The 20,833-nt window shown below is 52.8% G+C and overlaps 1 protein-coding gene across 2 annotated transcripts in view; it reads left to right on the top strand.

The window, feature by feature from the left end:
* SDK1 (sidekick cell adhesion molecule 1) overlaps nt 1-20,833 on the top strand; it is a 553,308-nt gene that overhangs the window by 336,647 nt on the left and 195,828 nt on the right. For both annotated transcript variants that reach the window (XM_053213474.1, XM_053213475.1), the window contains 2 exons: nt 1,769-1,945; nt 11,434-11,570. In XM_053213474.1, the coding sequence (XP_053069449.1) occupies nt 1,769-1,945; nt 11,434-11,570 (314 nt within the window). The remainder of the gene's footprint in view (nt 1-1,768; nt 1,946-11,433; nt 11,571-20,833) is intronic.

The following is a 20,833-nucleotide window of genomic DNA, read 5'->3' as shown; positions in this document are numbered from 1 at the left end:
CTGTGCCCCTCTGGGGAAATGCAGGGCAGCAGACACAGGTGACTGGGTGGTGAGCTTCTTCCCAAAGAGCTGCCACCTTCAGAATAGTTTTTAATTTTCAGAACCAGCCCTGAAAATAAATCTAGAGAGAATGATATGGTCATCCTAGAATTTTCAGTCTGGCCTTAGCCCAGCCAGAAGGCACACATTTAGCCAAATGGATAGACTCAAGATGCCTTCCTTCCTTCTTGAACACCTCACTGTGAGCAGAGGGAGGGGCCTGCTGCCACATACATTTTTTTTTTAATGTTTATTTTTGAGAGAGACAGAGCATGAGCAGGGAAGGGGCAGAGAGAGAGGGAGACACAGAATGGCAAGTAGGCTCTAGGCTCTGAGCCATCAGCACAGAGCTTGATGCGGGGCTCGAACCCACGAACTGTGAGATCATAACCTGAGCCAAAGTCAGACGCTTAATGGACTGAGCCACCCAGGCGCCCCTGCCGCGTACGTTATTAACTGGATTCAGAGACTGAGCTGTTTGCTTACTCTTCTTGAGCAGACGTTTGGCAGATCGTGAGTTTCTGTGCTTTCACCTGGCTCTCTCGAGTTCCCGAGAGCTCAAAAACCAAGTTTGGTTTAGTTGCAAGAATGTCGAAAGGAAAACCCACCAACAAAAACTAACAGGCCAAAGATTACCGAGAGAGTCCATGGAGGCCGTCTTAAAGATGTTGCCTGCAAAAGAGCACATTCATTTCTAAATGGTTTGGGAGTAGGATTCCAGAGGAGGGACAAGGACAAGCTGGTTTTCTGCAAGAGCTCACCTGGAATCCCTCTGGACCTTTGCGTTTTTCTTGTAGCTTTTTATGTGTGAGTAAACAGAACTGGAGCCTCCTTCCGGAGGGGTTTTAGATGGCTCACTCTTGGGGCACTGCTCGTCCCAGGGTTCCTCTGCCCTGAGAGCACCGCCCCTAAAGGATGATCTCAGCTGAACGTCATACCCCAGAGCGAACGATTTATTCATTTCCTTCTTGGGGGACTACGTCTGTTCTGTCTCAGGGTAACTTCAGATAAGCAGTTTATTAATGTCTATGCTCTGTGCATATTAAACCTTTAAAGAGCTGGGTACATTTTGCAAACCCGAGCACATTATTTTGGAAAGGAAAGCCAGTTATGTCCCGCTGTCCAGCAGTAAGTGGTGACCCCTGACCACTGACACCAAAGGCCGGCCAGGCTCTTAATTGATTCTACATTTGAAAAGAAAAATGTGCTAAAATTGTCATAACTAAAGAATTAAATGAGAAAGAGGTGCAGTTTTAAGAAAACAAGTTTATGGGGTGTGATCTTTTTCCAGAAGTTGGGTAATTCCACTCTGAAGAGTTCTGGGACGGTCATTGCCCCCTATCCAGGCAGCACCCCTGTCCTCCAGGAACATTCCTGGGCAAAGTGCGAGGTACAGTGTGAGTAAGTGACATGTGTGATCATGACACTGTACAGACTTCCCGTCTCGAAACCCAAAGGCCAGTTCGGTGTTCTCAGTGATCTTCACAGACCCATTTTTAACTTCAGCATCTGTTTTTGTCTTGTGGCCAAGATATTTGGTTGCTTTTCTTTATTCTTTCTTTTAGATATATTCACATGTCATGAAATTCACCCATCTAAAGAGCACACAGTTCAGTGGCTTCTGGTTCATTCACAAGGCCGTCGGTCACTCACGGCCCAGATCCTAACCCTCTGGCTTGATCCTAACTGGAGAGCTTTCCTAACTCACGACTCCCTGCTTGGCCCACAGCTACGTGTGGAAGAAGGACAATGCAATCATCACCCCATCTGGCAGTTCCAGGATCGTGGTGGAGAAGGACGGGTCCCTTGTCATTAGCCAGACGTGGTCGGGTGACATCGGAGACTACACCTGTGAAATCCTCTCGGAAGGGGGGAATGACTCTAGGACGGCCCGGCTGGAGGTGATGTGAGTGTTGCCGCCGTGGAGCGTTAACCACCTCCTGATTGCTTGCAGCGCTATGGTCAGCCATCCCGAGTCCAAGTGGCTATTTTTAGCGCGTGTGATGCCACTTGGGTCCCCAAGCCAGCCGTCAGAGGCCATGGCCTCATGCCTCACAGGCATACAGGCTTACTTACGGGTTTTGTTGGAACCTGGAAATGAAAACATTCCACTCTTGGTTCAGATGGTTTGGTACTTGGTTTTCACCCTCCTATTATTACCTTATCTCCCCCGTTGGCACCATGTCACCCATTTACCGCAGCGCCCGTAAGCAACAGCCCACTTTGCCACGTGACGCCCACAGAACTCGGTGAGGAATGTCAGGCCAGCCCACCGAGGCCAGACCGTTCGGTGACAGCCAGGTACGTGGCGCACTGAGGTCAGCACCACCTGCCTCTCTGTGGGTAAACAGCTGCTTTCCGTGAAGTCTTTGGAAATCCTGGAAATGGCAAGCAGCTGATCGAGACCTCCTGGGGGTCCCCAGGGCCCAGGAGGGAAACCACTGCCTTCCTCCGTCTCTGGACCTCTTTATGCAGCTCCTCTCTGTTCCCCGGCAGGGGCTAAAGAGCCTGCTGACAAATTTCCTTTCTCTAATATGTAGTTATTTGTTCTTTAAGAATGGTGCCTCCCAGACAGTCCCTGAGCACAACCATACCAAAGTAAGATCTGCAAAAAAAGCAGCAGGGCAGGGGCTCCAGGGGCGCAGGCCAGCAGCCCTGGCTAACGTGGGCCGTGCGAGGCCATTAGAAAAGGCCGTTTCAGAGGTTTTTCTTACTGGTGTCTGCCCACCTCAGTCCAGGAAGGAGTCTATAGACAGAAGCCACTCCCTGAACGTACAACATGAACAGTCTGCATACAGAGCCAAGCCTCCAGCCGAGGGGGTTCACGGGAGAAGGATACTTGCTAAGGGCTCAGCACATGGGCTCCTGGGTGTGTTGCACACACGTGTGAACACATGAACAGATGGTAGCCTGGCCTAGCTCTGTTTCTGGGATTCCACGGGTTAGTGGTGTTTAGCAGCTGGTCCAGAAAAGCCTTGAATTGTGCCTCCAGTACCCGGAAAGGCCTGTTCTCCTGCCTAGTTGGCATCTGCAGGGCGACTCCTTGTTCTCGTTCGTACGGTCGGTCACCTGCTGGGAGTGAAGGTCATCCCGGTTAGTCACCAGACAACAGGTGCCCCCAGTCCCCGGGGTGGGCGGGATGTCTGCGGGGGTCAGGTGCTGTGGCCCTGCAGCTTTGTGAGTGTGCATGAAGTGCCAGGTGTCCCCGCCCCACCCTTAGCCGCTGGACCTGCCAGCCCAGGGCCCTTTCTGCCCTCCTGGGCTCACCTGGTCCTCCGCCCAGGGCCTCGGGCTGCTGCGGCCGTGTTTTCTGCCATCGCCGTCTGAAGGGCCCCTGCCTCTTTTAGGGCTCAGCCACAGGGTCCCCCCTGCGTGGGGACCCCAGGGTGCCTCACGGCTTCCCAGCATTTGCTTGGACTTTCTGTCATAGCACTGATCGCATGGGCTGCAAGTGCCCGTGTTCACTGGGCCTGTGCACCAGAAGAGTCTGTTTTCACGATGCTTTCACTGCTGAAGCAAAAATACCCGGATGGCAGGCCTTGCATTTTGAGTGGCTCACGATGCTTTGGGACACGACAGGGGCTCCGACGTCCGTGTCGGGTGGTTCACGCATGCATGAACGAATAAATGTGTGTAGGTTACCAGCCACCGGCGGGGCTCCTCCTGATTGGGCCCTCCCTCCGATGCTCACATGCCCGGGGCTTCTCCCTCCGAGCACACAGGCTCATGTTCCACTGCGGGGAGCCAGCCCGGCGCCCAAACCCCCTGTCGGATCTGGGCCTGTGTCCTTCCTCCTTCCATCATGTTGGGAATTGTTTTTTTTTTTTTTAATTTTGACAATATTGGGAGTACACATCCAGCACATTCACACGATCCACTGTGCTATTCACATTTTTAAAGCTACCTATGAGAACTCTTAGATCATCCGTCATCGGTAACAAATAAATGAGTGTTAGCATTTCATAAGGACTCTGTCAGCAGAAGCCAAAATTGCATGCTTCCAATGCAGGGCATGCTTTTTATTCTGCACTACCTCTATGGTCTACTGATTTACATATCTTCCCTTCTATTTGCTTATTTGATTTCCTCTGAGTAAAATACATTTTTCAGCAAATGTTGCCATATCTATAAAATAATAGGCTTTCTGTAATGGTAAGACACCTCATCTCTAAATATAGAAATATTTGCAGATTTGTGATTCAAACCAATTGAGGTACAGCGGGTTACAGAACTGATTTGGAAGACAGCGGTTCCTTATGAATTGTGAGTGTAATAAACACTCCACTCTTGCAAATCTGAATGAATTGAGGAAGTTGTAGGTTATAGCCTGGTCTGTCTTTAGATCCAGATAGGTCTTAACTGTACGACATCAGTAATGACAATAGTAATGATAATAGTCGTAACTCACGATCGAGGGGCATTTTGTGCTTCTCGGAGAACTTTCAAATCAAGCTCGGTAACATTTCTGTGATTTACTCTGATGACAAAAAAAAGAAGAGGAAAGAAAAAAAAACCTCATACTGCAGAAGTGACTGAGAGGTACTTACAGCTAAATAGTGTCCTTCAAAAGAGGCTGAAAGCCTGCTTCCCCTGCCTCCCCACTTGAGTTAAAAGCTACTTAGTTAAATATAGAAATTAGCAGCATCAGAAGTGGGCTTTTCAGAAGCAGACCATCCGTCGGTTTGCTCTCAGTGTGTGTGTGTTGCGTGTTCTAGCTCCATCCTCTGTGCCAGCCTGGTTGGACTCCTGGCCCGTCACGCCCAGGACGGTGCCGGAGAAGTCGCGGTCCTGGCAGGGCTACAGGTACCTTTTGAGGTGCCCTCCACCAGCCAGGCCGGACTGCACCCCCTTCTCCAGCTCTTCCTGACTTGGGGCAGCTTAGCCCACTTCTCAGCCTTGGTTTTCTCAACTGCAAGATGGGCACGTTACCATTACCTTGGAAGGCCACTGTGAGGTTTGAACGAACCAATGTTTATACCACCCTGGCCTGGAACCCAGCTCACCCAGTCATGGCTCCTGTTCCTTGCTCACTGTCCCACGAGACGCACCATCGCTCCTTCACCAAAGCATCCTCCCACACCCGGGCTCAGGAAGCTTCTCTTCTATCCTGCTTTATTTTTGACCATGTTCCGTGACCCTCGGACACACTAGGTATGTCTGTTTGCCGTTGAGCTCTCGATGCCTGGAATGGTGCCCGGTACATAAATGTCCAGTAAATGTCAGAGTGAGCTTCACCCCCCCCACCCCCCCACGAGGCTGAACTGGGCTTGCGTAATGGGGATCACAGAGGAGGAGTAATTTCTGAAGGGTCTGCCTTCATCGCCTCCCCGAGAGAAGAGGCTCCCACAAATCCACGTGGTCCCGGGTTGTGCCCTATAAATTAACCGTCCACAGGGCATCACGAAACGGCCAGTCCCCGACTGGTCGGTTGGGCGTGCCTCTCCTGCTAGTTAGCTGGTTCCTCTCAGGAAGGAGCTGGTTTGGGATGCCCCACATCCCAGAGCACCTTGCTGCATTGAACACACCAGGGGAACTAGGCTCCTAGGGCTTTATGGATTGAGTGATTATTAATCATTTAAAGACCCAATTAGCTTTGCATCTTTCCTTCCGAGATCAGAGACTAATTCTTAGGAGTCTGGAGTACAGAGAAAACTTAATTTATGGAGCCGACTGCAAGACTTGGACCCTGAGGCAGGGAAGAGATTTCTCTCAGTAAAGCCAACCCTCACAAACCCATCATAAGGAGTGAACAATTTAACACCATTTCTCGAGAGTTGCCAGGCCCCCCCGTCATCTTCACCCTCAGAGTGAAGTCGGAGAAGCTGGGTTTGACCAGGTCATCATTAGTGCGTTAAAGGGGCCGTGCTTCCATATAGAAAAATACTTACCTGAGCCTCTGTTGCACAGCAGGCCGGCTACAGCCACAATTTTGCCAATTGCTTTCGGTCGTTTTCGAAGCTGTTTTCCCCAAACACACCTGGCTTAATCCCCTTTCCCTACGGTCCCCGTGTCTCGTTGTTAGTGTCTGGTAGTCTTGTGGTGTAATTGGCTTGACAGGGGTTCCCCCCCACCCCCAAGTTCTCTTTAAATCACAAAGTGACTCGGCACCGGCCTCATTTCTATTGTTCGCAGATTTCTTTCATTTGTCACCCTGTCTGCAGATCCCTTGTCTGTGAGTTGCTCTGCTGATCATTTATCTCCTTTCAAAGTTGGCAGAGAAACGCCAAGACATAGTCTATTTCTATTAGATCAGATTCTCTGAAATGGACTCAGAATATATTAAAGCCTCATTTACCGGTTATTGATGGTCAGGCAAGTATTGCGCAAAGCTTAATTTTCCCGATAACCAAAACTCACCATTTAAAGAAACAGTTTACGTCTTCAATGTATATTATAAAGTTCTTTGCATTGGGAAACAGGTAACATTGAACACAAGAGGTATCACAGAGGGGATTTTCCTATAGGACAGAGGCTGGAACTAGGAAAGGTCTAAATTTCCTTCTGACTCTGAGCTCTGCAGTGTGTAAAACATCACATTGAGCATTGGGCCACCATCTTGGATGTGACCATGAGCCCATGGAGAGGACTGTGGGGCAGCGGTGGACGAGGGCTCATTATTTCTTGATGATGAGTCACATCATGTCTTTGGGCACCGCTGGGCTTTAGGTCCCTGTTCCTACACTAAATGTCCCAAAGCTACATTGCCTTTACATTTCCAAGGTCTTCTCAATGTCACCTCCGTCTCAGGCACCTGGCTGCCATTTGCTGTTCAGGGTGCCTACTTCTAGCAGACCTTAGGGCCTTCTTGTAGGTGGCTTTTGATCAGCTGGGAAGAGGGAAATCACAAACCCCTCTTAGGAGAATCACATGCCGAGTGAGAATCAGCAAGCTCTGAGGGGCAGACAGAGGGACTGTGGTGAGAACCCTCCACAGAGAAGTTCTCAAGTAGTGTCCCCTCACACAGGAAGTGGCTGTGAATAGTAGTCAAGCCTCCACCCCCCCAGAACAGAAGCTATCTGATCACCGGTCAGATCGGTCCTCTCTTGGCCCTCCTTTTAGGCTAAGAGAAGCATGATCTGACATCGAGTGCGAGAAGCCCCATATTTTCCCAGCTGTGGGAAAGCTGTACTTTCAGAATTTAGGATTCGATCTTGCACAGCCACTTAAGGCCCCTAGACGAGGTATGTGGGGACACAGGAGTTTCTCAGGGGCCACAGGCTGAACGAGAGCAGACTGTCTCTTCACAGCCTCTGGTCCACAATGGCCAGTCTTGTCCCCAGCCTGCCGTGTGCCCCCACCTCTCGCTCCCCAGATCTCCTCTTGGAGTCCGGATGTATATGTCGGCCGTGGATGCTGGCTCCTTAACCTCTAGCCGAGCTTTTGTCGCCCGGTCTGTCCCCTCTCCTGACTGCCTCCTGTGTCTCTCAGACACTTTCCAGTGAGTCGCCCTTGGGGTCCCAGTTGTAGCCCTGGAGAGTCAACGTCACACAGATAGCCCAGAAATTTTGAATACGGGTGTCTCTTATTTGCCTTCTTACATGACTCAGTGCAAACCCTGTGTTCCCGCTGCTGCTCCAAACCTCCCCCTAGTCTTACCCGCACCTTCAGCAGCCCCTTCTCCTTCCTGTCCTCCGTGCCCAAGGGAGCCTTCCCTCCTCCTCTGCTCACCCACACCCCTCCCAGCCATGCGACCCCCACCTCTTCCACAGATGGCCCTTCCTGCAGCTCCGCCCTGTAGTCCGCCCACCGTTATTTCCAGAACCATCCCACGGCTCCTGACCTGCGATGCCTTGCCTCGTCTCAGCCTGTATACGGGCCTCGTGCTTCTCCTCAGCGTCTCAGCTCTCGAGAGCAGGACTGTGACAGCCTCTCCCTCCGTGTCCCTACACTCCACATATGGCCCCCGGCTTGGGGAGTGTTCGTTTGTTAACCCATCCACTCCTGTATCGGTTGGTCCATCCGTCCGCCCCACATTTTACTGCGTGCCCACTCTATGCCAGCGTTGGCGATGCCAAGATCAAGGAAAAAAGGCAGAGAAGGGAGAAGAGAAATGTTCCTTCCCTGGAGAAGGGAGGCAGATCCATAATCAAGCAGGATGCAGTAGGGTTCCTGCTCCCGTAGGGCTTCAAGATGTTTCCTGAACTGAAAAATCTGTAGATTGCAGTGAGATAGAAGTGGTTGGTTCTGCTCAAGAATTACTCGTGGGTGAGAGGGAAGCCGAGCCTTGGAGGCTGAGATGGACTTTCTGATTGGCGCGACTCTCCCATCGACGGGACGTCCCGTGTGAGTGCACACAGGTCACGGGGTGGCTGGACTCGGGGAGCCACAAGGCCTTCACTGTGGCTGGAAGCATGACGCTCAGGAGAGCAGCCAGTGTGGGCTAGAGGCTGAGCTGTGTAGCAGGGAGTCGTCGCGGGCGCAGCGGGGAGCACATGGCAGGACCCCGTACAGCGGCAGCAGGCAGGACGGGCGGGAGGACGGTGTGGCGTGGCCCTTGGGACAGCTCGTGTCGGGTGGGCTGAAGCTGGTCAGTGGCGACGAAGCAGACGGGTTGGCGTTACGGGCGTTTCTAAGGAGGGTAGGTAGGACATGGTGACTACTTAGAGGCGCGTGTGTGTGAAGGGGGGACGGTGGTGGGAGTGGAGATTCTGCAGTGTAACCACCGACCCAAAGAAGGGCCCCACACCCCAGTTTCAGTGAGGACAATGATCCGTGCCTGTCAACCCCCAGAGAGAATCCCCCCGCAGCGTGTCACTGGAAGTGCCTCCTGCCCACTGTAAGATGCCGCCCAGGGTCTCCCGGGACCTCTTCTCCATCCCCCCGGCCCCTTCAGGCTCTCGCGGGGGCTGCGTCTGCCTCCGGGGCCTCGGGCCACCCACACGTCTCCCGACTTGGCGGTGAGTCGGTGGTGGGGGCCTCGGGCCCGTGTGGGGCAGTGTCCGCACATGAACGACGGTCCCGGGCACCAACCCACCCCGTCAGTCCTCTGAGTTAGTGCTGGTCACGTCAGCCAGCCCCCCGGCTTGGGCAAGTCTTTGCAGTGCGGTCCTGACACCGACTCCCCGGAGGTGAAGGGCACCGTGCCCCACCGCAGACACCAGCCGCAGCTCCGCGGCCCCCGGGCCACCTGTGGTTCTGACCGACCCCCTAGCATTTGAAGCTTCCCGCCACCCCAGCAGGATGGGTGATTCCCTAGAACAACGCACAGAACTCGGTTAAGTGCCTGATTTCGGTCTTACTATAGAGGATAAAATCCGGACCAGACGTACAAAGGCAACGGCAAGGTCTGGGAGGGTCCCAAACACAAAGCTTCCACACGTGTCCGATTCCCGACCAGGAAGCTCAGCTGAGCTTGGTGTCCATAGTTTGGCTGGGGCGTCATTATCACTGGCTCGGGCCCCTGCTCCCGCCCCTCCATTTCCAGGAGATCAGAAGGCCTGGCTGATCTCACTGGCTCGACGCCCCAGCCCTCTAACCACACGGCTGGTCTCTCCAGCAGGCGAGCCCCCTCCTGGAACTCTGCAGGGCCCCCCCCCCCCGCCACGAGTGACGCTGTTGGCAAAACACAGGTGTGGCCTGACGGGCCCACCATGAACAGCTAAGAGAGCCCCTCAGGAAATTCCAAGGGCTTAGAAGTTCCACCCCAGAGAGCTGGGGCAAAGACCAGACCAATTCTTTATGATACCACAGTCTTATTTGGAACACTTACCCAAGTTTATCTCAGTTTGTTTTCAGGTTGGGACAATTTCAACAACTGTGGTTTAGTTTGAGAACAACCCAATTCCAGTAGGAAAATGGGGCACAGGGAAAGGAGAAGAGATATTTTTTCCTGGCATGTCCTTCATAGGCGTCTTCACTGGGAATTTAAGGAAGAATCAGTTACTGGAGAGCTCAACAGAAATAAAAGCTCCCTTTCTGATTTAAAACCGAATTCACAACTAAAGAGAAAACAAGCCAACATTTCAGGCTCAAGTTGATTCTTTATTGTACTAATTTAAAGTCTCCGTCTACACTGGAAATATTAGTCTGTTTATTAACCGTGTGCCTGGGTTAGAGAGAGCTGTGTTTCTTAGGTAGCTGCACACACATAACAGCTTAATAAATTTCAAAGTGTAATGAGTATGCTTTTTAAATTAAAAATATCAAGTATAATTATGGCTCTTTGTGCTGACCTATGTGGGTCAGCAGTAATTGATGTCTCAGAGAGACCACAGACTAGCTAGTGGGTGAAACGGGTCCACATGGCACCCCTCTCCCAGTACCACCTGAAGACGTTTATAGAGAAAGCTGTTCCCGATGGCCACGAAACAGGGTGCTGCTCCCAGATTTGTGAGACATGAAGGTTAAGCACCAGACTAGGGCTACTTAGGATGGTGTGATTGCAGGGGCGCCTGGGCGGCTCAGTCAGTTAAGCATCCGGCTCTCAATTTTGGCTCAGGTCATGGTCTCATTGTTCGTGAGTTCGATCCCCACCTTGGGCTCTGTGCTGCCAACATGGAGCCTGCTTGGGATTCTCTCTCCCAGTCTCTCTCTGCCCCTCCTGCACTTACTCTCTGGAAGGAAGGAAGGAAGGAAGGAAGGGAGGGAGGGAGGGAGGGAGGAAGGAAGGAAGGAAGGAAGGAAGGAAGGAAGGAAGGAAGGAAGGGAAAGAAAGGGATTGTATGGTTGCCGACTGAGGAGAAACCATACAATTGGACTTTGAAGCTTTGTCACCAGTAAATCCCAGTAAAGACCTTTTCTATTAGTAAACCCCTTTCTGTATTTATTTGCTTCAACTGTGTTTCCATTCTACAGCCCTGCTGATGTTCTGTTTACTATTTCCATGGGGTTTTCGAATTTTCTCCACATTCCCCTGACTTCTTCACCCGAACCCCGTTATCTCGCAGAAGACAGAATGACGCCACAACGTCATGTGGTCAAAGAAGAGGCAGCCACTCTCTGGGGATACCTGTGGGCATTTTGGCGAATGAGCCCAAGTGACTAGGTTCCAAAATTTCCAAAGTTAAATCTTATTTCCTAGGCCCTTTCCTGTTTCTGTGGCTCTCTGCCTTCCCATTAACAGCTTCGGGTTGTAAGAACAAATTGCTGACTGAGTTTTCTCAATTAAATACTATACTGTGTAAAACTTGGCACTCCCTCCCCATCTAATCCCAAAGCCATCAATCATCCCTTTAATCTCTACCAGAAGGATTAAATCAAATATCTTTGGCGAAACAACCACATTGTTAATGGAGAAGGTTTTCGGGCGGAGAGGTGCTCAGAATTTGTGTCTGGGGCATAGTTTATGTTTCCGTTTTCAAAACATTCCCCACCGGGACTGTGCGATGTGAGGACCGGGCTAACCGTCGATTCTGATGTGCACCCTTTTTTTCTTCCTGTTCCTTTGCGCCCAAGTGAACTGCCTCATTCACCTCAGAACCTCCTGGCCAGCCTGAACTCTTCCCACAGCCACGCCGTGACGCTCTCGTGGGTTCGACCCTTTGACGGAAACAGCCCAGTCCTCTATTACATCGTGGAGCTGTCTGAAAACAGTAAGTGCTGAAGCAGAGTTGTTGCCGTGGACGGATTTCTCTCCGCGCACTCAGTGTCCTTGACCTGTACTTCTGGCACAGACCCCAAACCAGTAGAAAGATGTGATGATGCTTTACGGAGTTCCAAATGAAGAACCCCACTCTGGATTTTGGGAAAGATACAGGGTGCCGTGGGAGGCTGGGAGGGACGAGAAGGAAGCACAGGGAGCTTCCCGTCTGGGCCTGAGCCCCACAGGGAAGCTGTGCGCACACCTGTTGGGACCCGAACTTGGACGCGGGGAATAGGGCCGCCCCCTGGGGCTGCTTGGGAGCCAGCAACAGCACTAGTTAGCGTTTCTGCCTGTCTCCTCTGGCTCGGACGCGAGAATACGCTAAGTATTCTCTGGGCCTTCCCCTTCTCCCTTCCCCCACGCCTTGGCCTCCGCCAGCAGGAGCTGGCTTTGCTCCCCGCCCTGCCACCGTTCCCTCCTCTCCGTGGGCCAGAGGCTCCTCTCCTGCCCCCTCCACTCTCTTCTCGGGAAGTCAGGGCATCCCTGTGATTCCAAGGGGCGTCTTTTCCTTGACATCTGGGTTCCCCAGCATCCTAATCCTCCAGAGTCACGCTCAGGGCCCCATTCCTCCATGTCTCTGTCCAGTGGTCTCCCACACCTCCAGAGTGAATTCAACTCCTTTGAACCCTGACCATCCTCAGTGCCTTGGTGCAGCCTTTCTAATCTCCATTCCAGCCCCAAGGCCTCCTTGGTGACGAATGCCACGAATGGCCCTGGGCCCCTTTCTCCTCACCCGACCCCACGCCCACATCTGTGCTCTGCGTTCTCTGACACAGCTCTGCAGGGCCCGGTCTCTGTCACCAGGACAGCCTCCAACCGGTGCCCCTGCCTCTACTCTTCTTCTCTTCCAAAGCATTCTTACCCAGGCAGGGACACTGATCTTAACATCTGCCCCCGCCCCCACAGGGCTTAGAAGGAAACCTTCCTCAGAGCCTGAGCACTGTCACCTACCTCCCCCTTCCCACTCTGCTCTGTGCCCAGCATGTGCCAGGCACGCTGGTTTCATGGGCTGCCCGCATGGCCCCGTTTCCCTCGTCTGGAATGCTCACGGGGCTGGACCGTCACCCTTCACTGTCACCTCCTTGAAGACGCTTTCCAGCACACTGGCTCAGTGTAAGCTTTCACCATCCAAGCTAGCGTCCTCCCTCAGCCGTTATTCCAAACTCCTCCTGGGCCTCCCCCAGCGAGGAGCTAGCCAGACCACAAGGAGCTGGACTCCTGTGACAGTCAACATCATGGGGCCCTTGGCTTGTCTCATCGCGACATTGTCATTATAATTGGGTCCCTGTTCCAGGACAGCTGGGAATGGTTCTCTCTCGGGGTGCCCTCTGCTGAAACCTGAGTCAGCCTGGCCAAAATCCACATGGCTCACTGGCCCGCTCAGTTCTGCAGGCAGAGACGTCCTACGGTCTTGGTGACCGCTTTTCCTAGGCGCTCGCCAGCTCGCACGCTCTTCTGTAATTGCTGACTTAACTCACCGAGCTTCTGCTAATTATCTGTTGTACTTCCCCTCCGTCCTGATGCTGTATCCTCCTTCAGATCATCACGTGCCCATGCCCCAGCAGGCACTGGTTGATGCTCATTTCACAGCTCAGGGGCCCGACGTGCAGAGTAAGTCACTGGCTGGAAGTCACACGGCTAGCTGTGGCTGAGGGCGGGACTCCACCCAGGCTGTCTGCCTCCGGAGGCCCTGCTCTTAATGAGTATCAGGCATTTACAAAGAAGTCTCACGGGGCAGACGCTTCTCTCTCGCACCTCGGTGGCGAATGACAGAGGTGAAGGCATTGGTGGCCTTGGGTTCTGGTCTGTGTAGAAATTAAAGGGAGCCGCTCTGTGAACCTGCCCGTACTTGCGTTGGGCACCTCCCAAACCAGTCCATGGAGGGATGTCCCAGAAGGGGTATTTTAGTCCCAACTCCTGCGTTTCTAAATTTACACCCTTGGCGACCACGGCCTCCGTTTTGAGCACCATCTGAGGACGAGGTGCCCGATGCCCAGGCCCTGCTTCCCTTGCCGGAGGCTTCTCTGATGGCCGATGTGGTCTCTTCCTTCCCATCGGGGGTCAGGGTGTGAATGGGGACCTGTCTATACACCGCTGTCCGCTCAGAGAGGGGAGTCATTGGCAGTATTTATTAAAAACACCTGAGAAAGTAAGGTTTTCCTCAGGGTGTTCTGGTCAGGCGACCTGTGAGAAGCGTGGGGCCGGACGATGGTCTGCGTGGAGAGAGTGAGACAGGAGCAGAGACCAGGCCCGGGCGTCCTTCGTGTCTGTGTCCTGGGTCCCTAACACTCGGTAGGCACTCAGCAGGTGAACTGACTCGGGTCTCTCCGGTAGCACCCCCTGTGGTGGACTCAGGTGACAGTCCTAGACCCCCTCCTGAAAGTCAGGTGCTCGACCATCCTCGATTTACTAAAATAAGACACTGCCTCAAAATGCCCGCACCAGCTGTTTTCTCATCAAACTGCGGGAGCTCTCAGCTCTGCCAGTCGGGCATCTTGCTCGATTCGAGCACGGGCTTCACACGCAGTCATTCATTCCACCCATCTGTCCATTCATGCCACACGAGGTCCTCGTCGGGCACCTGCTTCACGCGGAGCGCTCTGCCGCAGGCCGGGATGCGGAGCCGAGGTGACCAGTCCCCGCTGGTTAACGGCAGGGGGAAGGCCAGGCTCGTCACCGCGTCCTGCCCCATAACGAGCTCCCACCGAGGTACGCGCCGGTGCTGGAGGAGTGCGAGGTCAATCAGAGAGCCTCCGAAGGGGACAGGCCTCGACCCTTGGGCCGGGCAGAGGACAGGGGCAGCATCAGCCCCAAAGCGTGAGGCTCAAGGCACGTTCAGAGGCAGCCAGCTTCCGCAGGGACTACGACAGGGGTGTTGGGCCGGAAGGTCGCCGGGTCGTGCGAGAGCATCTGCGGGGGGGGGGGGGGGGGGGGGGGGGGTGGGAACTCTTCCTCGGTCTTCATGTCCCAACTCAAATATGGCTTTTCTCTAAACCTCTCCTTGACCCACGACCCCATCGTGCCCAGACCGAAAGTCCCCACACCACTCCATGTATTCCCCTTGACTATTTAGTCCCACATGTAATAGCTGCTGGTCTGCAGGTGTGCCTTCTGCCAAGACTGAACCCCTTAAGGGAGGGCTGGGCCCAATACTCCTTGTACCCGTAATGGTCAACAGAGAGCCTGGCTCAGACGGGATGACTCTGTGGGCGTCCAGTCCCTTCACGTCACTGCAGAGGGTCCTAAGAACATCATTATTCCCTCATTAGCCTCTGGCTCTCCTGCCTGGACCTTTCTGGAGCTGGCTGAGACTCCCATCTGGTTTTCTTCCAGAGCATGTGATATAGAAGAATCTAGAGTATTCTACACTATTATTATTTTTGCCCCAAGCATTATTATCATTACACGAAAAATCTAGAGCGAATTAGGTGGTCGTCTCTGGGCCGATCCTGATTTCTACTGCACGGGATACGAGTGTGGGCTATGTGGAAGCTGTCCACCCTGTTGTCCGCCTTCCAGCCACGGCCAGTAGGAAGACCAGCACTGTCCCCTGGGCCAAGGATCTGGTTTGGATTTTTATTAGGAAGCGGTGTCCTTAAGAAACAGCCGAACAGGCTAGCTAATTATGGTCAGAAAGAACAGCTTAGCAGCAATACGGTAAAATGGAAATTATATTTGGCCTACACCCCACGCTGTGCAAGTGGGCGATTCTAAATGACTCCATCCAGCAGTCCATCCATCCGGCTACTTGGGACACCGTCTGCAGCCAGCTTCCCCTGGCAGGCTGATTGGGATGCCTTTCTCCTGGAAACCCGGCCTCCTGCAGGGGCCAGACTGGCCTGGTTAGTGGAGGCGGGGGGGGGGGGGGGGGGGGGGGGGGGGGCAGGCCCCTTGCAGCACCTGCTCTCACTACATGCCAGCCGTTTCGAGAGGTCTCTCCAGAGCTTCTATGGAACAGAACTCTGGAGCTTAAGCTGAGCCTTTGTCCGTGCATTTGCCTGGAGTTGAAACCCCGTACGGAGAGCGTGTTGGGCCCTCACGGGCGTCCTGTGGATCACCTCGCTCTGCAGAGTTTGATACGTCTCCTTGCCGAGCCGGGGCTCAAGGAGGGCAGCAGTGTCCCAAGACCCAGTTCGAGGTACATGACGGGGGGGGGGCGGTGCTGAGAACACATGGAGTCTAGTGGGAGACAAGGGAGCCTGGGGGGCCTGCGTTACGAGGGCACAGGGATTCTTGCGGCTTGATAGCACAGACCCCGTAAACTGGTGGGGAATTGCGGGGAACAGCGAGAGCGCTTGGCCCAGTCTCTTAAGTGCTCGTTGAATTGGATCAAGAGTAATCTTTCTTTGAGATTATGACGATAAGGCGGGACAGCGCCGGAAGGCACTGCGCGAGGCTTTGAAGTGGACTCGGAGACAGATCAAACACAGATTACCACGCGGCTCCTGCAGCAGGCTGCGGGGCTCTCTGACTCCTTAGAGGCCGGCACCTTTCATTGCTTTCGAGCTGTGTTACAGCTCCCTAGGCCCCTAGGCTGCGGAGAAAACTTAAGTAATGCAAATCATCCTTGTCCATAGAAATGCAAATACATCGCATCTGGTTATCAGCGGTTCTTGGAGTCACTAGTTGTAGCCCTGGAGATAGTGACCCACCGAGCTTGCACCTGTTTGTGAATTCATTTCGGCATTGCTGATTGTTGACACAGGTGCGCCGTTTGAACTCCCTCTTGATACATTCGTAGCATCTTACTGGCTCCTTCGTGAATTAATGAGCTACCCAGAACCTTTAGGATGTGTTCGTTTGGTATTTGGATGAGAGCCCTGCGAGGGTTTCCGTGAGCTTCCGTGATAACCCGGGTATTTGGGAGAGGCAGCACTTGGCTTAGTCTGTGCCCCAACCTGAGCCCTTCGTGTGTTCCGTGAGCGGGACTGGACGAAGGCCCTCCTTCCACGGCTCGAATACAATACTTGAGGTCTTTCACCACCTGGAGAGATGGTCCCTTTCCCATGAATTTTTCCCAGCCTTAGCTCGTGTCCCCCGGCACGTAGTCGCGGGTGACAAACCCACTTATACAAAAAATCCAGGTTATGTCGTTCCACTGAGTTCTTCTCTCAGTTTTTTAACAGACGTGGGTATTTGAGTTACGGTTTGGCCATCACGCCTTAAAATATTTGAAGTTAATTAAAATATAAAATAACTTTGTAATTCGGATTATTAAACTTAGGCATGCTCACTGGTAAGAATTCAGAAACTGGGACGCCTGGGTGGCTCAGCTCGAGGATCAGATGGAGTCGATCCTCAGTCGGTTGATCATCCAACTCTTAATTTAGGCTCAGGTCGTGATTGCAGTCGTGGGATTCAGCCCCACGTGGGGCTCCATGCTAAGCATAGAGGCTGCTTAAGATTCTTTCAATTTCTCTCTCTCTCTCCCCCTCCCTTTCTCTTTCTCTCTCTCTCCCCCTCCCCCTTCTCTCTCCCTCTCTCTCTCTCCCCCCTCCCCCTTCTCTCCCCCTCTGTCTCCCTCTCCCCCTCTCTCTCCCTCTCCCCCCTCTCTCTCCCTCTCCCCCTCTCTCCCTCTCCCCCTCTCTCCCTCTCCCCCTCTCTCTCCCTCTCCCCCTCTCCCCCTCTCCCCCTCTCCCCCTCTGTCTCCCTCTCCCCCCTCTGTCTCCCTCTCCCCCTCTCTCCCCCTCTCCCCCTCTCTCCCTCTCTCTCCCTCTCTCCCCCTCTCCCCCTCTCTCCCCCTCTCCCCCTCTCTCCCCCTCTCCCCCTCTCTCCCCCTCTCTCCTTCTCCCCCTCTCTCTCCTTCTCCCCCTCTCTGTCTCCCTCTTCCCCCCTCTCTCTCCCTCTTCCCCCCTCTCTCTCCCTCTCTCTCTCCCTCTGCCCCTCTCCCCCACTCACATGCTCTCTCTCTCTCTCTCTTTAAAAGAAATTTAGAAAATGGGGCGCCTGGGTGGCTCAGTCAGTTAAGCTGCAACTTCAGCTCAGGTCTGGATTTTATGGTTCCTGAGTTCAAGCCCCACATCGGGCTCTATGCCGACAGCTCAGAGCCTGGAGCCTGCTTCGGGTTCTGTGTCTCCCTCTCTCTCTGCCCCTCCCCTCCTCCTCCCCTGCTCGCATTGTATCTCTCTCTCTCAAGAATAAACATTGAAAATAAATAAATAAATCTTTAAAAAATTGAGAAATTACTTCAAGCACAGAGTGAAAGCAATCACTACAGTCCCTTGCAAATTGAACTCCTGCCCAACACACACGCCCTTGGCCCCTCTGCCCCAGGTCCTCCGGGAGTTAATGCCTGTCCACCCTCTCTCTTCCAGCTCTGCTTCCCTCCGGGCTTTTCCCTCCTCACCGGAGAATCACCCCCTCATCTCTCATTCACACCAGCTGCTCTTCCCGCGGAAGCTATGACATCGCTGTCCTGAAAGACGGGCGGCGGGTGGTCGTGGTCGTCCTGAACAGCGGTGCACCTGTGCTCTGGACCCCCGCCACACGCTCCCCCACCACTTGGCTCCCTTGGCTCGACTCCCGCCCCCCTCTTGGTTCTTAACCCTTATCCTTCCATCTCTTGGGCCATCCCGCCCACGTTTTCCTCTCCTCCCCGCAAATGCTGGCACTCTCTGCTTTGCTTGCTCAGCCCACAGGTCTTTACCTCCTCTGTGCCCACACCCCCCCGCCCCCCGCAGTGACCCCTATGCCGCCGCGGCTCACCTGTCGCCCCCAAGCTGCCGCCCTAATACGTGTTCATGACCTTGACCTCGGCCCTGGGCCCCAGACACTCGTGCCCAGCTGATCCATGGGCTCAGCAGACTCAAACTGTCAGACTAGAACTCATCACGTTTCCCCCAAGTACCTTCTTCTCCAAGTCAGAAACACAGACCGTCCCCCGTCCTCCACAAATCTTCAGTAACTTCTGTCGTTTGACCTCGTGTCTGTCCAGCCCGTGCCCCTTCTCTGTTCCCGCCACCTCTGCCCCGACTGGCTGCCTCCCCATCACCTGAGTCCTTCCACGTCGCCTCCTCAGGCCCACCCTCACCGAGACGCCAGCGGGAGCCCTCCAAACACAAATGTGCCCGAGCGAAGGCCTTTCCCCGCTCAAAACCCTGTGGCCCCTCAGAGGAGGCACCACGGCAGGGCTGCGCGTGAGCCTGGCTTGCCTCCGTAATCTGCTTCAGGGCCCCCAGAGCGCGTAGGGCTCCAGACAGCTCAGACACTAGTCCCGAGCCCGTCTTCTAGCCAGATAGCCAGCCCTCTTTCCTACGTAGAGATTTCATCGCTTAAAGTCTAGATTCTCAGCCGATGAGCGTGGTATCCAGAACTGTTTCCGTCCGACTGCCACCTGCCTCTCCAGGTTTACCTCCAGCCACTCACTTCGCTGATTATGCTTGAACGACAAGGTGTGGCTCATAGACCCCTGAACGCGCCTAATTCCCGGTGCCACTGCCCCTCGCTCAGCCTGTCTGGAATTCTCTCTCCATTCCTACCTTCTGTCTCAGGTCAACTCCCTTGTAGCATTTCCTCCAAGCAGTGCCCCCTGTCTCTTCCTCTGGGAGGGGAGCTGCCCCCAGGTGTCCTCTCCGGGGGGCCCTGTTCCCAGATCTCCTCATCTGGGGGGTGTGCTGTTCCCAGTTCTCCCCCTCTGTGGGGGTGGTGTCCCAGGTCTCCTAGGGGAGGGGGGCGCTGTCCCAGGTCTCCCCCTGAGGGTGGGTGATGCTGTCCCCAGTCTCCTGCTCCAAGTAGCACTAGCAGCCATATCGAATCACCCGATAGGCAAACCAGGCCCTTAGGTCACCAGCAAAGGCAGGACATCAGCACGTGAAAATATCCAGAAGGAAACACTAAAGAATACTTTTCCTCCTCCCAAGTTTACAAAGATATTCTCCTATGTTTTCATTCAGAGGACTTTTACTTCGCACTATCCTTTGATTACGGATCCTCCTGAACGCATTTTTCCAAGTTCCTTGGCTTTTTGTGCTTTGTCTCTATGATCTGTCAATTTCTTTTCCTCTATTTTTGTATCAAAGCCTTAGGGTTTTTTTCCTGTCATTTGTGACACGTATTTTTTCAATGTACTTTTTACTCTTGATTTTTGTGTATTACTTTTTGACATACAGAAGTATTTGGTTTTTATATAGTTAAATATTGGTATTTTCGTTTATGATTTATTTCACTGCTTTTATGTTTGGATACTTCAACACTTGTAAGCATAAAATACATGTTCTATAAGTTCTCATCTGGGTTTTTTTTAATTTTTTTTTTTAATGTTAATTTATTTTGAGAGAGACAGAGACAGAATGTGAGTGGATTAGGGGCAGAGAGAGAGGGAGACACAGAATCCGAAGCAGGCTCCAGGCTCCGAGCTGTCAGCACAGAGCCCGATGCGGGGCTTGAACCCACGGACTGTGAGATCATGACCTGAGCTGAAGTCGGATGCTTAATCGACTGAGCCATCCAGGCTCCTCTCATCTGATTTTTAAACCTTTACTTTTTCACACATTTAACTCTTAAAAACTCATCTGAACTTAGATATAAGTTTGAACTTAGAATTTTTATTTTTTCCAAATGACCCTCATCTTCCCGACACAGTTCATTGAATAATCCATTTATTTATGAATGTTTCCCTTTTTATGTATTAAGAGGCCCTGTTTATATAAAAGTCTGTTTAGGGGGGTTTATGTGGATCATCGATTCATCATCTGGTTTTTGGCCTGGTTTATATTTTAGTTGTTTTAGTTCCAAAATGTGTATTAATTGCTGATAAAGCAAAGTTCTTTCGTCTTATCGGATTTTTGCTAGTTCTTGTTGCCTGTTTATTTTTCTTAAAAAAAAAATCGGAATTATTTTGTCAGGTTTCAAAAATAGTCCCATTGACTTTTTAGTGACATTAAGCTTATGAGAAGTTTGATGAGAACTGACTTCTTGGAGATTCTGTCTTCCCATCCAGAAAATAACATGTTTCTCCGTTGCATTAGCTCTTTTTTTGAATCGTCTAGGGAAGTTGGCAGGTTTGCACCCATTGGTCTGACACTTTTTTGTTGAGGTTATCCTAAGATTCCGTCTTACTGCTACTGAGAATGGGATCTCCTTTCTATTCTGTCTGGCAGCTAGTTCTAAATTTTGGGCTGTGGCTACGGCCCTGGTTCCAGTGTTTGCTCTCCATCCAGCCGCTTTCCGTATTCTCTTATTATTCTAATGATTTTCCAGTCGGTCCTCTTTGTT

Source organism: Acinonyx jubatus, chromosome E3 (genome assembly GCF_027475565.1).
Source record: "Acinonyx jubatus isolate Ajub_Pintada_27869175 chromosome E3, VMU_Ajub_asm_v1.0, whole genome shotgun sequence".
Classification (NCBI taxonomy): Eukaryota; Metazoa; Chordata; class Mammalia; order Carnivora; family Felidae; genus Acinonyx; species Acinonyx jubatus.
This window is presented reverse-complemented; position numbering and strand designations above follow the sequence as displayed.